Source organism: Myxine glutinosa, chromosome 1 (genome assembly GCF_964187855.1).
Source record: "Myxine glutinosa chromosome 1, kmMyxGlut1.1, whole genome shotgun sequence".
Classification (NCBI taxonomy): domain Eukaryota; kingdom Metazoa; phylum Chordata; class Myxini; order Myxiniformes; family Myxinidae; genus Myxine; species Myxine glutinosa.
Window position 1 is genome coordinate 188,873,354 of NC_136261.1, and position 16,230 is coordinate 188,889,583.

The 16,230-nt window shown below is 44.3% G+C and overlaps 1 protein-coding gene across 1 annotated transcript in view; it reads right to left on the reverse strand.

Moving 5' to 3' along the window:
* LOC137432192 (echinoderm microtubule-associated protein-like 6) overlaps positions 1-15,702 on the reverse strand; it is a 352,018-nt gene extending 336,316 nt beyond the window's left edge. Inside the window, exon 1 of the mRNA XM_078781400.1 lies at positions 15,360-15,702. Coding sequence (XP_078637526.1) covers positions 15,360-15,556 — 197 coding nt within the window. The 5' untranslated portion in view covers positions 15,557-15,702. The remainder of the gene's footprint in view (positions 1-15,359) is intronic.
* Positions 15,703-16,230: the final 528 nt, after the last annotated feature.

The window sequence follows — 16,230 nt, forward strand, 5'->3', positions numbered from 1 at the left end:
TCAGTGGAACAAGCTCCACACATTTCTCTCAGACCTTCACATCAAAATAGACCTTGGCATGCTAATGGATCTGGATGGCAGAGAGGCCTCAGATTCTGCTCTTTACCTCAAACGTTTCCTTGACTGCCATCGATGTGGCGGTTAGAAAAGCAATATGCATTGGCGACTTCTAACGCACGGCTTATTACAGCAACTTTATTGACAGGAAATAGCAAAATTAATGAATGAATAAATAACGTGTGAATAAATAATAAGCCGATATTAGTTTTCTTTTTACATTAGTCTGGTGTTGGCTTAGCGGTTAGGGTGCCGGCTTGGGATCCTAGGATCCTGGGTTCGAATCCCGGTCGATCGCTGAATTAACGCCAGGGGGGGTTGACTCAGCCTGTCATCCTTCCGAGGTCGGCAAATTGAGTACCAGTTCACTGGTAATTCCCTGTGTGTCGCAAGATGTGACTAACAGGGTTGGGCGGCAGGAAAACATTGCTTCAAAAATGGGACCACGGTGCCCGAAAAAGGCCAACCCCTGCTCTGCGGGGGAAAATGGCCTCTGAAGGTGGTTTATTAGTGTTACATTGCTCATTTACCATTAATGGTACACTGTAATAGTTACCCCATGCACACGACGTGAAAAGTGGGGTTAAGCAATTGCTTCATGTCTGCCTGTCCATCCGTCCGTTTTATTACTTTATGATCGAGGAACAGCTTATTTAAATTGAATGTTATATTTTGAACATTAATTGGAAGACAAACCTGCTGTTTAGCAGTACTGTCTCTGAGTTTGTCCCGATTGTACATGCGCAGAGAGGAGCGAGATATGTTTTTTACTCTGCTTGCCTGTCTGGCAGTCAAACAAAATTGAAAATTATTTCAAACAGGAAACCTACTGTTTTTAATGACGTCATAAAGGACACAAACAACAAGCACAAATAACTAAAGTAACGTGTTAGATCGGGTGGTGTAATAGCCTGCGTAAAATGTCAGTCAAACCCAGAATTGATTTATTTATACGATCATTACAATATTTGTTTTGTTTATATTGAATTATATACTTGAACACTGGAGAACACAAATTTATACGACTATTTATACGATTATTTATTTATACGACTATTACAATATTTGTTTTGTTTATATTGACATATATACTTGAACACTAGAACACAAATTGCCTTCTAAATACTTCCAAGAACCTCCAGATTTGCAGTACGAGTACTTGATCATATTCTATAGGGTGATGTACAAGGTGGTGTTTAAGGGTGATGTATAAGGCGGTGCAAAAGGTGGTGTACAAGGGTGAAGTACATGACTGCTTCATTTTTTAACATTTTTTAGACAAGACTTCATTTTTAACTTCAAGACTTCATTGAAATTTTTTTTTAACAATATTAAAAATCATTTTATTAAAATTGAAGTACACCAGCAGAAACAAGTACAAAAAGTTTTAATTAAAACAAAAGCCGCGTCGATGTTACACAATGCCTAGATGCAGCTGTGCCTATAACGTCGATGTTTTAGGCACAGGACATTCCTATTGATTCGATTACTTGATGTTATTTTTGTGCAAAGTGAAAATATATCTCGGCAATATCCCGTGTGTGGTGACGAATTTTTAATATATCTTGGCATTTTCCCGTCTGTTATTTCGGGCGGTGTATGACTGACCATGCCGTGATTGTAAAAAAATATAACTCAATGGACTTGAAGTTACAGGCCTTTGAGAATTCATTTAGTTCTATAAAGGGCAACTTTCATCGGATTTTCTTCCCGTTTTTTTTCAACCGAGTCTAAAACTATGTTAGCGACTATGAAAAATGAAATGATATATCGAATTTGATTTGAAATAAAACTGTGTGAGAGAGGAAGACAACACGGGCCTACAAAACAGGCCTCAAAGCTATGCGAGTTAATAAAATGGTGGATATTTGTTTATATGAAGGCTCTCCCAGAATGGGTGGAGCTATGGTTCCCAGAATGGGTGGAGCTTTGAGGTTTTGTCTTCTCTGCAAGAACAAGAAGAATAATAATAATAAGAACAACAACAACAACAACAACAACAACAACAACAGCAGCAGAGGGCACTCTATGAGCAGCGTCTGCGACGCGGCTAAAAAAAGGTTCCTGTGACCCACGTGAAAGGAGAAATGAAAATAAACACATGACGTTGTTTGGTCATATCAATATTTAGTTTGATAACATAAATCGATATGAAAATGTGAGCACATGTGCAAGACGTGTTCCAGAAGCTCGAAGAGGGTGGTAAAAATTCAGTTAACAGCTCAGTATCTGGTGTGACCACCATTTGCATTGGTACACGCTTGGCAATGGCATATCATTGAGGATACAAGATGGTTGAAGAAAGCTTGAGGGATGTCATTCCAGATCTCTACAAAGGCCTGCCGCAGTTGGGGCAATGTCGTTGGCTGGTTTTGAATATGGTGCAATCGTCGTTTCATTTCGTGCCACACATGTTCTATGGGAGAAAGATCAGGTGAAACAGCTGGCCAGGGATGTGTGGGAGTGTTCCGTTGAGGGATAGAGTCGGTGACTACTCGTGCGTCCTGAGGGCATGCGTTATCCTGTTGTAGTGTGATCTGACGTCCTTTAACCTGCAGGAACATGAGGATGTGAGGATGGAGAACTTAATCACGGTACTGAATACCTGTCAAATTGCCATTAATCACCTCCAGCTGGATTCCGTGATGTGCATCGATGCCTCTTCATACCATCCCAATTCGATTCCTGACAGTTCTGGCATTGATTGGCCGCAATCCAAGGATGGCGCGAACTGTCAAACTTGTTGTCTGGAACCGATTCATAAGGTGCGCCAACCGGACATGGTTATCTTGCCGACGTGACGTCACATGTGGTCGCCCAGAACATGGTTGGTTCCTGATGTTGTCAGTTTGATGACAACATCTCCAGAGTGACTGTGTGGTGTGGCATTCTCATCTCAAGCATGCCAACACATAGACGTTCATTTTCGGAAAGGCGTGGCATCACGTTTATGACGTTGACGTCAATAACAAAATGATTTTCACAGCTGCGAAGGCCCACCGAATCGTGCTGCATTACAATTTGCTCAGTACCACATGTAGCACTGTCACGTGACTCAGTACACATACATGGCAATTTGTGCATGGCATGCACAGTATGCACAGGCAAATTCTGCATATTTGCGGGTATACTGGGGAAGATGTCAAGGCACGTGTTGTCTGACCATTATATTGCTGGTGTACATGGCAGTATCATTTTGTGTAATTTTTAATGTTGCACAGAAACTTTTTTCTGTTTGTATATAAATTTGAAGACTGCACAGGGTATTGTGTTCTACGGAACACCAGTAGTTTATGTGAAAATATGCTTCTTTTTTACAAGCCAGTCACACTGGAGTGATGTAGTCCAATCCCAACCCCATGTCTTGAGCCAAGAAGGCATCACGCTAAACACAGAACACGTACTAGAGGACAGAACCACAACTCAAAATACACCAACTCGTTGAAAAGCAAATAGGTTTAATAAATACTGGGATGTGGACATAGGAGATGAAATACAATTTAAAAAACACAAATGGATGGTGTGCTTAGCCTGCTGTAACAGGATTTCAGTTATCCTCAACAATAACCTTATCAAAGGTAAACAGGACAAAATAGAATAATCAGTGTTGGTATGTCTTTCCTGAATCGCCAAAAGTCTGCAGGCGCGCTCTTGGGCACCTCTCCCGATCTCACATTGGCTCTCCATTGCTCACTGATGGCTGTGCGCTGGCTCTCTCAGGGGGGTAAGGGGGCGTTTGACTGATAACTGAGCGCTCTGGGCTGCGTGAGCCCCGGTCTGTGAATCCGAGAGAAGGAGAGCCTCGATGGTCCCGGCAATAAGAGAGAGATAATGGTCCAGGCTGTGTGTTTCGGCATGGATGAGGAGAGAGGGGACTAGAGTTCTGTGCCTCCAGCTGGGCATACCGGCTATATCTCTCAGATCTCAATCGACCTTGATCTTTTACTGGCTTGTGCCAGGTGTGGTCATGGCGTTATGTAGCCGGGTCTTGCACCATGCACTTTCGGTGTCCGAGTTGTACGAGGTCTCGTGTGTGTGTATATATATATATATATATATATATATATATATATATATATACAGACTTGGCATTTAATATGGATTTATTTTTTTGGGGGGGTGAACTTACTTTTCAAGATGACTTATAACCAAAAGTTCATTGGAATTATGTTGAAATTATTCTAGATTTTGTTGATGCGACCTTTAAAAGAAACAAAAACCACATTTGACATTTCGAAGCAAATAAATTGATCCTTGAAAGTGATGTAAACTGATATCGAACTCAATTCACGGACAGTACTGTGTTAAACTTCTGTACGTTTTCCAGAAGTATCTCTTTATTTTGCACATTAGCCAAAAAAAAATTCAACAAAAACAAAAGCTAAATTATGACTGGGATTACGGACAGTAAAATTACAGTTCAGTACTTCGTGTAACCCCCACGAGCATTCAGGAGAGCACGTACACGTCGAGGCATGCTGTTCACGAGATTTGCCAAGGTTTGGACAGGAATCGCTTGCCATGCAGTGACAATAGCCTGCTGCAATTCACGCACAGAGGTCGGCTGCTGGTCCAAGTGGTCGATTTGACGCGTTAATTCTGCCCACAAGTTCTCTATCGGATTCATATCCGGGGACATGGCAGGCCACTCCATATGCTGCACACCACTGTCAGCAAGAAAGTGTTGGATCATGCGAGCACGATGAGGCCATGCATCGTCATCTTGGAAGACAAAGTTTCCTCGAAAGGCTGCACGAGCAAATGGAAGCAATGTTTCTTCCACAATGGCCCTGTACTTGAACTGGTTCAGGTTTCCATTCAGAACAACCAGGTCAGTTTTGCCCCCTGCATGAAAAGCAGCCCAAATGGTCACCCCACCACCTCCAGCTCGGACTCTTGGCACTATACAATCTTTGTTGTAGGCTTCATGCACTTGTCTGCGCACTCGGACGCGGCCATCTTGACGATAGACCAGAAATCTAGACTCGTCACTGAAGATCACGTGATTCCAGTGTCCTGGCTGCCATTGACGGTGCTCTCTGGCCCACTGCAATCGGCGCTGGCGGTGTTGTCTGGTCAGACGTGGCTTTCTCAGGGGACGCCTGGCACGATAGCCTGCTTGAACCAGTCGTTGGTTGACTAGCCTTCTGGATACAGGCACATTTGTCAGTTGCTGCCACTCAGCCCTAAGCCGATTAGCTGACTTGGTACGGCCATTGCGGACTAACCAGTGCAGCTGGCAATCATCCCTCCTTGTGGTTCTGCGGGGACGTCCTGGCCTCGCTATTGGAGTAGGGACACCCCTCTGAGCATTTCGTTTCAGGATCGTTGACACCTGACCTTGAGTGATGCCATACTGCCGAGCAATAGCACGCTGTTTCATGCCGTAATTTCGTAAAGCCACCACTCCATGACAAACAGCATTGTCGAGTTGACGGACCATCTCCAGAGGAAGCGGCAATAACTTTTGGAGATGTGCAGCAGTTGTTTTCCACTAATACAGAACGCAACAACCCTTATATACCCAATTGTGAAGTCAATAGTCAAATGTACCTGTCCGTACATTTTGCCACGCCACCTGTGATATAATCCTGTTAATGACTTCTTGCTGCGACAGACAATCAGTGACATGGTTCTTTTAACAAATAAATCACCAAAGCGTAAAAGAAACTCACCAGATTGATATACTGAGTTAAGAAAGTAAACGCAAGTCAAGAAAAAAAAATATTCCACATTAAATGCCAAGTCTGTATATATATACACACATACAATATATACATACATACAGTATATACATATATATACACACATACAGTATATACATATATACACACATACAGTATATACATAAATATATATATATATATATATATATATATATATATATATATATATATATATATATATAGTGTTGTGGATATGAGAATGTTTTTTTATTTTATTGTTGTGGTAAAATGTTGTTGTAAAAGGTTGTTGTAAAATATCACCCCTCCTCCCTCTGTTGTGGTTGTATAAAAGGTCAAAGGGCGTTCCCGTAGTTAGTCCATAAAACATACATGCAGGACACGATATATCTTTTTTTTGACAGTTATATCCTTATTATGTGTATTAGCGTAAGGCTGTGTCTTCCATTAATTGAAATACTCCATTGCACCAGTGAAAGAGAATAGATCCCCTTTCCTTCCCATCCCCAAAATCTCCATTTCATATTACATCCCCTCTCGTCATTGCCGAGCCTCGATTGCCCATATTACCTCCCCTCCAATAACCGCCATTGACCACGAGGCTCGAGTCGGGGAAGAAAGGCGTGTCTCCACCTCGTCATAGAGGGGAGGAGTGAGCCAGCCCCACTCGACCAACCATGAGCCAGGGGTTTGGCTAGAGAGGGCGGAGGAAGAGCGATCGGGGAGGTTCGAAAAGGTTGAGGGGCGGGGGCCTATATAACCCAAGGCAGGGCGTGTCCAAAGAGAGATGCACTTTGAGCTGAGACAAGGAGGGTCACAAAGAGCTGGGTCATCAGAGCAAGAGCGCATGAGGAGATGGGAAGAGAGAAGGCTTGAGACCAACAGAGGTGATGAGTGCACAGCACAAGAGGGTTGCCTGACGCGAGAGATCGTGCCTTGCCTGAGAGGAAATCCCATCATTACTGAGAGAGCAAGAGGGTCGTGGCGTCGACGCAACCACGTTGGTTCCAGCGGTTGTCGTGTTCGCTTTAAACCACGACGCGAGGTCGGAACGGAACCTCGACGGCTGAACGAGCCGAACCGGCTGCCTTTGTGCCAGCTGAACGGACCACCTCCTGTCATTCCCCGCGTGAGTCAGTGTCTTTTGTTTGTTCCATCCTGGGAATAAGTTAAGTCTGTATAACTATAAGCTAGTATTTGCACTGTGTCACCTGCGTCTTATGTGTTGTAAATAAACCTTGATTGCTTTCTTTTTGCTTGTGTGTAAATAGCCAATAAATTCAGTCGTATTTCCAAACCTTTCTTGCCTTCTTTTTCCTCTTTGCATTCGTCGCCTTTGTCTTTTCCCTATTGACTAGCTGTGGTGCGACCCGGCCAACGTTTGGGTGGAATCGGGTGAGTCGGGGATCCTGTTAGGTCGCGGCAATACCAAACCGCTCGGTAACTAACATCTTAAACCGCGATCTGTAACAATATATATATATATATATATATATATATATATATATATATATATATATATATATATATATATATATATATATATATACAGTAATACCCCGGCCATTGTCATTAATTGGTTCCATAAGCCGTGACGTAACTCGGTTTTTGACATAAACCGGGCGTAATGTCTTAAAAATGCCTGAAAATGAAGACAACACCGTAATTCGTAAAACTAGAGTAAATAACTGGAGGAGGCTGTGGCTTCACCCTGAATCTTTGCCGCTCCCCGTCGGGAATCCCTCCGTTGTTTTCTATCAGTCGGGTCTTCTCCTCGAACGGGGTGACCGGCACGGACGTGTCGACCGTGAGCTGGCTTGTGTGCCGAGTGGCTCCACGGCCCGCTTCACCACGGCGTACTTTACCCAACGTGTCCGAGCAGTTTCACCGGTGGTCGTGTCGTGTCGTCTGTGACGAACGAACAAGCTCAGGGTTCCGTGAACCCAGCCACCCCGGGGATCGACGCTCGCCTCCGAGTCGTAGGCGTGCCCCGTCTTTCCTCGAGCGGCCGAAGTTGCTTGCTTCTTTATTTTTGGACGATGCGATATACGCAGAAACGACGACGTACAGGCAGGCATTTGAAAATCCATACACATGTGCACATGCACACGTCGATCGGTTCTTTACAAGGATATGCATCAACAACAACTTGCTACTCCCTGCACCACAGATGTCAATTTCCAAAAAATTTACCTACTCCCTCTACCTAACTTTAAACTATCCTCCCCGGGTATTCGTGAAGGGGTCCATCCTCCCCCATCCACTCCTTCACACCATGCACTCCACACCACTCAATCCACACTAATCACTCCACACTAATCACTCCACACACCATTTATTCCCACACACCAAGTATTCTCTCCATTTATCCACTTGCAACCCAGGCAAGTCAATCACTCAACAGCATTACACATGTCCTCAATACACCACTCATACTTTCTCCGGTCATCCCAGACCATTGCCTCTTTTCACCAAGTTCAACGATAACCAGATTTTCACACACACAACCATTCTCGACCAATGCCTCATTTCACCAAGTTCATTCCAAAGATCCTCATTCAATTCTTCATTTGTGCCTAAAGCTCATCCTCATACTCACACACATGATACACCAAGATACACCAAGAGCGGCTTCAGCTTGAAGTCGCCGGTGCAATTACCCCCAAGCATTAGCGTTAGCTGCTCCTTCGCGACGTTGGAGCCTGGCATGGTCTTCTCCTCCTTCGAGATAAAGGAGATGATGATGTAGGAGTGATGTAAAGTCGCACATAATGACGTTCGCTGAACTGAAATTTACTCCAGAAGAGTGGCGTAAAGTCGGATTTGACATCGGTCGAAATGGCGTAAAACGGGGTATGACTGTATATATATAAATATAAATATATATATATATATATATATATATATATATATATATATATATACATATATATATACATATATATATACATATATATATATATATATATATATATACACTAGCGAGGTACCTGTGCTACGCACGGGTGGGGGGCCATGAGCAAACAGACAATGCAGAAACTGTGAATGCTAGAGCATGAAACCAATAAATTACACATTCCTGTGCCACCTGTAGTGGAACATAAAGTACGGACATCAGGTTCGTGAAGGACTTCCATGAAAAACTTACCCATTTGAATGGTTCCATACCCCACAATGGCGAATCTGCATATGGCGATCCGCGAATGTCGCGCTTAGAATGTAGAGCCGTCACGGCATTTCGTCATTCACTTGAACTCAATATCTCTATTTTCATTCCAAACAGCATAACACCAATCACAAATTAAATAGTATTAATATAAAAAAAATAAACTTTTACCAACATTCGTGACAAACAAATATTTAAATCCGGATGTGAAGTAGTTCCATACAGTTGGGTGAATAAAATTACAAATTCAAAATCGTAATTGTATTCACTCAATTCCAAACGTCATTCCAATCAAAAATTGATACTTTCACAAAATACTGTTTTAAATGACGGTTATATTGGGATATTATCAAACCAGCTCATTGCCATCATCTGCCCACTTCCAGATTCGCAGCAGGTTTGTATCGAGTTATTTTCAAAATCATAATTTTATTGAGGATTTTTTGAAACCTGCTACCTACCTTCGAACATCCGCTGGGATCCCACAACATTCCACAGGAGGTTTGGCGGGGATAGCCCCAAAACTGAGGGAGTAATTTGGGGATGGACACTCCTGTTTTATTATACTAGGGCATGCCCGTACTATATATAAGCTAGGACGTGCCCGTACGTGGGTGCCCGTTCCTTGCCAAAAAAAAAAAAAAAAAAAAATTTGTGTAGGGGTGTGTGTGTGTAAACATCCTAGGGCGTGCCCGTACGTGGGTGCAAAAAAACATGCGTGCAAACAACAACAACAAAAAAAAACTTTGAAACCACGTGGCAGTAACGACCACAGAACCCCCCCCCCCCTCTATTTACATGAATGGTTTGGTCCATTCGCAACGACCACAGAACCCCCCCCCCCCTCTATTTACATGCAATGGTTTGGTCCAAAGCGAACGGTTTGGTCCATTCGATGTGATTCGATGATTCGATGTGAATGGTTTGGTCCATTCGCAACGACCACAGAACCCCCCCCTCTATTTACATGAATGGTTTGGTCCATTCGCAAAGCCAAAGCGAACGACCACAGAACCCCCCCCCTCTATTTACATGAATGGTTTGGTCCATTCGCAAAGCCAAAGCGAACGACCACAGAACCCCCCCCCCCCCCCCCCTCTATTTACATGAATGGTTTGGTCCATTCGCAACGCCAAAGCGAACGGCGAACGGCTAAATCGCCATAGCTCGGTAAGTACTTGTCCGATTAATTTCAAACCTTGAAAAGGCACATCCTCGGGTCCCCAGCAATATACCTGGCAAGTTTCAAGTATATCGGACCCGTGGTTGTCGAGAAACAGCGGTCACAGACACACAGACACACAGACACACAGACATTGCTGGAATTATAGATATATATATATATATATATACATATACACATATACATATACACACACACACACACACACACACACACACACACACACACACACACACACACACACACACACACACACACACACACACACACACACACACACACACTAGGCATTTAATATGGAATTTTTTTTTTTTCTTGACTTGGGTTTACTTTCTTAACTCAGTATATCAATCTGGTGAGTTTCTTTTACACTTTGGTGATTTATTTGTTAAAAGAACCATGTCACTGATTGTCGCAGTAAGAAGTCAACAACATGATTATATCACAGGTGGCATGGCAAAATGTACGGACAGGTGCATTTGATGATTGGCTTCACAGTCGGGTATACAAGGGTTGTTGCGTTCTGTATTAGTGGAAAACAACTGCTAGACGTCTCCAAAAGTTATTGCCGCTTCCTCTGGAGATGGTCCGCCAACTCGACAATGCTGTTTGTCATGGAGTGGTGGCTTTACGAAATTACGGCATGAAACAGCGTGCTATTGCTCGGCAGTATGGCATCACTCAAGGTCAGGTGTCAAAGATCCTGAAACCAAATGCTCAGAGGGGTGTCTCTACTCCAATAACGAGGCCAGGACATGCCCGCAGAACCACAAGGAGGGATGATCGCCAGCTGCACCGGTTAGTCCGCAATGGCCGTACCAAGTCAGCTAATCGGCTTAGGGCTGAATGGCAGCAACTGACAAATGTGCCTGTATCCAGAAGGCGAGTCAACCAACGACTGGTTCAAGCAGGCTATCGTGCCAGGCGTCCCCTGAGAAAGCCACGCCTGACCAGACAACACCACCAGCGCCAATTGCAGTGGGCCAGAGAGCACTGTCAATGGCAGCCAGGACACTGGAATCACGTGATCTTCAGTGACGAGTCTAGATTTCTGGTCTATCGTCAAGATGGCTGCGTCCGAGTGCGCAGACAAGTGCATGAAGCCTACAACAAAGATTGTATAGTGCCAAGAGTCCAAGCTGGAGGTGGTGGGGTGACTGTTTGGGCTACTATTCATGCAGGGGGCAAAACTGACCTGGTTGTTCTGAATGGAAACCTGAAGCATTTCAAGTACAGGGTCATTCTGGAAGAAACATTGCTTCCATTTGCTCGTGCAGCCTTTCGAGGAAACTTTGTCTTCCAAGATGACAATGCACGGCCTCATCGTGCTCGCATGATCCAACACTTTCTTGCTGACTGTGGTGTAGAGCATATGGAGTGGCCAACCCATGTCCCCGGATATGAATCCGATAGAGAAATTGTGGGCAGAATTAACGCGTCAAATCGACCACTTGGACCAGCAGCCGACCTCTGTGCGTGAATTGCAGCAGGCTATTGCCACTGCATGGCAAGCGATTCCTGTCCAAACCTTGGCAAATCTCATGAACAGCATGCCTCAACGTGTACGTGCTCTCCTGAATGCTCATGGGGGTTACACGAAGTACTGAACTGTAATTTTACTGTCCGTAATCCCAGTCGTAATTGAACTTTTGTTTTTGTTAAAAAATATTTTTGGCTAATATGCAAAATAAAGAGATACTTCTGGAAAACGTACAGAAGTTTAACACAGTACTGTCCATGAATTGAGTTTGTTTTTTGTTTTTTTTGTATACAAGATCGAGGCTCGTGAAAGAGCGAACATGAATCACACAGAAAGACAAACCGACACATAAAACATATAACATAGGGAGCGGTAGACAAGATGGGGAGAGAGGGGGAAGGACACAAACACAACATTTGAGAGCAGGGACCGAGAGACATGGAGACATCGAGAGATCTGAGAGAGGGCGAGGGCTTTGGGGGGGGGGGGGGAATCTGGTATACAAGGGTTGTGCACTCAGCCCTTCTACAAGCAAGATCGAGGAGTTCGATATCAGTTTACATCACTTTCAAGGATCAATTTATTTGTTTCGAAATGTCAAATGTGGTTTTTGTTTCTTTTAAAGGTCACATTAACAAAATCTAGAATAATTTCAACATAATTCCAATGAACTTTTGGTTCTAAGACATCTTGAAAAGTAAGTTCACCCCCACAAAAAAAATATTCCATATTAAATGCAAGTCTGTGTGTGTGTATATATAGTCGCACGATTGCCCCTTGGTTAAGACCAGGGGATCACGGATGGACTCGAGCTTACTTGGAGGCGTTTCCCAATTGATAGCGGACCAATACACGAGCCGGGATATTGGGGAAAAGAGCCGCGGCTTACCTTTTCGGCCCCGACGATGTCTTCTCCCTGCAAATTATTAACTTCACACGAACACAGAATTATGTACAAGAATAAATATTTATTACGAAACCCGAGAACAAGGAAACGCGATGGAAGAAACTAAATTCTAAATTGGGACGTCCCCACACCAGATTTCAAATACAAGACAAATGGGAGAATCATAAAATAAATGTCTCGTCATGTCGTGGAATGTGGTGCGTCTTATATATCCGTCGTCCAGGCCCCAAGCTCGCGTCTGGACACGGCTCGGGTAATGACGGACGCGGCTCACGTCTGGATGCGTGTGCATCGATTTGTTTTGATTGATATGGTTCAAAACCTTTGTAACTGGTGTCATAGGTTTGAATAGAACTTGCTTCGTTTCAAGTTTGAATGTTAATAATAAGAAGTGCATTTAGGCTTGTTAACTGGAATGATCAGAATATTTCTGGGGTAATCGTTTGCTGTTACTTGTCAAACTTGTATTTTTGTACGTCTGGCCTATTTGCACACGAAAGGACTAATCCCGCTGGCTGTGTAAATGTAGTGCTTGCCAATTTAGGACTGAAAACCACTCAGTTTGTTACTGCAATCAGCTCCAAACAAACTGGTTGTTATGACTTTTTGGGCTGGCGGATATCCCCAGAGCTCATGACAACATGGATGGGTTGAGATCATTATGGATTTTCTGGAAGCATTAGAGAGGGAAAGCAAAAGGACAGTAAGAGTTTTGAGCATGATGGGTGGAGAGGGGAGTGAATACAACATTAAATCCATGGGAAAGCATTCTTCTTGTCGATATAACAGTCTCTAATGTTTCATTTTTATAATTTTTGGGAGCAGAATGGTTTGGCTTATATCCAGCTGAAACTGGTATTGTAAAACCTAGCAAACCTGAAACGAAGCATAATGCAAGGGCGGAGAATATTAATCTATGGAGAAATCATGCAATGTTAATGACAAGATAATGTACACAGAATCACCACATGTGTAATTCCAAGCAATGGAGTTTCAGAGAGGAAGGTTTTCAAATGGCGTTATTGGCACATCATTTATAGGACGATTCAGCTGTTCTGATGCTTTGCAGAATACATTTGTCAGCAGTATGATGGTATCTTATCAAGGGGAATTGGTAGTCTATCCAGCAGGGTCGATATACCAGACAAGGACATCTCGGAGGAAAGAAATGGATTTGCAAATCATTGGAATGTAACCTTGCCAGGCAAATCCGTCTCCACTCAGAACCAGACTGGTCTCACAATCGACCTTCAAACCTTTTTAAATACTGTGCACACACACACACACACACACACACACACACACACACACACACACACACACACACACACACACACACACACACACACACACACACACACACACACACACACACACACACACACACACACACACACACACACACACACTAACTTGGGGGTTGCACTGGGGAAGGGTTGACGGTTTAGGATTAATCAACACAGGGATGGATCATATTTCTCCAGTGATGCACAATATATACAGAAACTCAGACAAGAAAAGAGAATGATTGGCTTATCATGTTTGTATAAAAGTTTACCTCCTATTGTGCATTATTTTGGACATTTCAAAAATGTTTTCTAAACAGTATCGCTATTTATACAGCACTAGCAAGGGTACCGGCGTTTCCCGGTGCTGTTCTAATCATGTTGGCATTTTGAAGAAATCAAAAAAAAAAATTCTGTATTTTCTGTGGGGTCCGAAAACGCTTCCCTACACCCACGAATGAATAGGGTCAGGGATAATTTAATGTCATCTTTCACATAGCTACAAAGGCTTAAATATACACTATAGAGCGATTTTATTTTAAATCCAACTGAAATTTTTTTTTGCTTAAACCATTCCCTGGCTTTCACTGATGAACCTCTGCAAGTTTGACAAAGATCCGTTCAGCTATCTGAGAAAAATTTCGACGTACACACACACATCCACACACACACACACATATACACACACACACACACATATACACACATACACACACACACACACACACACACACACACACACACACACACACACACACACACACACACACACACACACACACACACACACTTCTATATACACACACACACACACACACACACACACACACACACACACACACACACACACACACACACACACACACACACCTCTTTCTTGTCTCAGTATAGATTATTCGCATCAATCACTGTCCGCTGAGAATAAAGAAGCATTGTCCACCAATCCAGGCTGCTGTTTAAACTCCACTAAGGTGGGCAAAAGATCCCCCTCCATCCCCAACAAACCCGTACACGGTACATCCACCTCGGTCCTTCTATTCAATGTACTGGAAACATACAAGCAAGATCGAGGAGGTTGGACGAGGGTTTGGGTAGAGAGATAGTCTCCTCTAAATGGGACACAGTGAGAAGCACAATGCACAAGGTTAACAACAAGAGTCCATGAACAGGTGTGCGAGGCTGCTGTGACTCAGAGATTCCCGTTCAATATAACAACAAGGAATGTCAATGGATATTGTCACGTGGTGTTTAAATTCGTCGTCTCGTGGAGGTTTGGGAGTCTTCATGATTGACTATTGGCTCAGGAAGAAGGGCTGATGGAAGTGTGGCCGAGATGGCCACGATGACTTCGTTTACCGTCACAACGGTCTTGCAACACATGCTCACCATACAATATACCTTTGGCAACATAAGGTGGGCAGACAAGGTGAGCGGATCTGGTTTGAGGCCGACAGGTGAACACTTTTGAGGAAAACAAATAAAACTTCAGCATTTACAAATGGTGCACCTTGGTGGATCGCAATCGGAAACGAAAGCCGAATTGTTGGGATCACTCCAGGTACACATTTGAAATGAGAACACACCATGAATTCCCACCTGATGATATCATCCGTGTGTCCCAGGAAGAATTTCTGCCGGTGTTCCCGAGCGTTGTACACCACTCCGACACCGGCCACGAAGTACACGATCTCCCTGCCCGCCGTGTAGTGCAGGTTGTTGCGACACTGGTGTCCCCTGTAGCCGTAGACCCACTCGAGGCGCAGCTGGGCGGCCGGAGCTGACCGGCCTGACATGTCTATTACAGGTGCGATCCGTACGTTTCCCGCGCGTCCTCCTGTCTTTGACCGTCTCGCTCTGCAACACCTGTTACTGTTACTGTTAGCAGCCTAGATCCGCACCATGCCTCCCCGGTATCGCTCTGCGGGTCGAAACGCTCTCTGTCCGTTCCCTTTGATACGTATGTATTTATATATATACATATACACCGCACCCGCCTCCCAAACCCTCCTTTCTCCACCGGAAGCCACAACCTTTGCTGAGCAAGACACCCGTCCACAGGGTCTAGAAAATGGGCGGAGCGAGCAAAGCCGTGAGGTGGGGGCAGCGATATATCAAGGCCGTGATGAGAGAACCTTTGTGCGAGGGGCGGAGCCACCTGATAGCACCGCCCATTAGTCGGAAACAATCGGTGATTGCTCCACGCGCAGGGAGGGGCGGAGCCACCTGATAGCACCGCCCATTAGTCGGAAACAATCGGTGATTGCTCCACGCGCAGGGAGGGCGGAGCTACCCGATAGCACCGCCCATTAGTCGGAAACAATCGGTGATTGCTCCAGGCGCAGGGAGGGGCGACGTTAGATATGCCACATACAGTGAGTGAACCGCCCGTTGTAGAGTAGAGGGAGGGTTCGTGATCGGTGAGGGGGCCACGGACGCCTGTCAGCACCATGGACAGCGACCGCTCGGG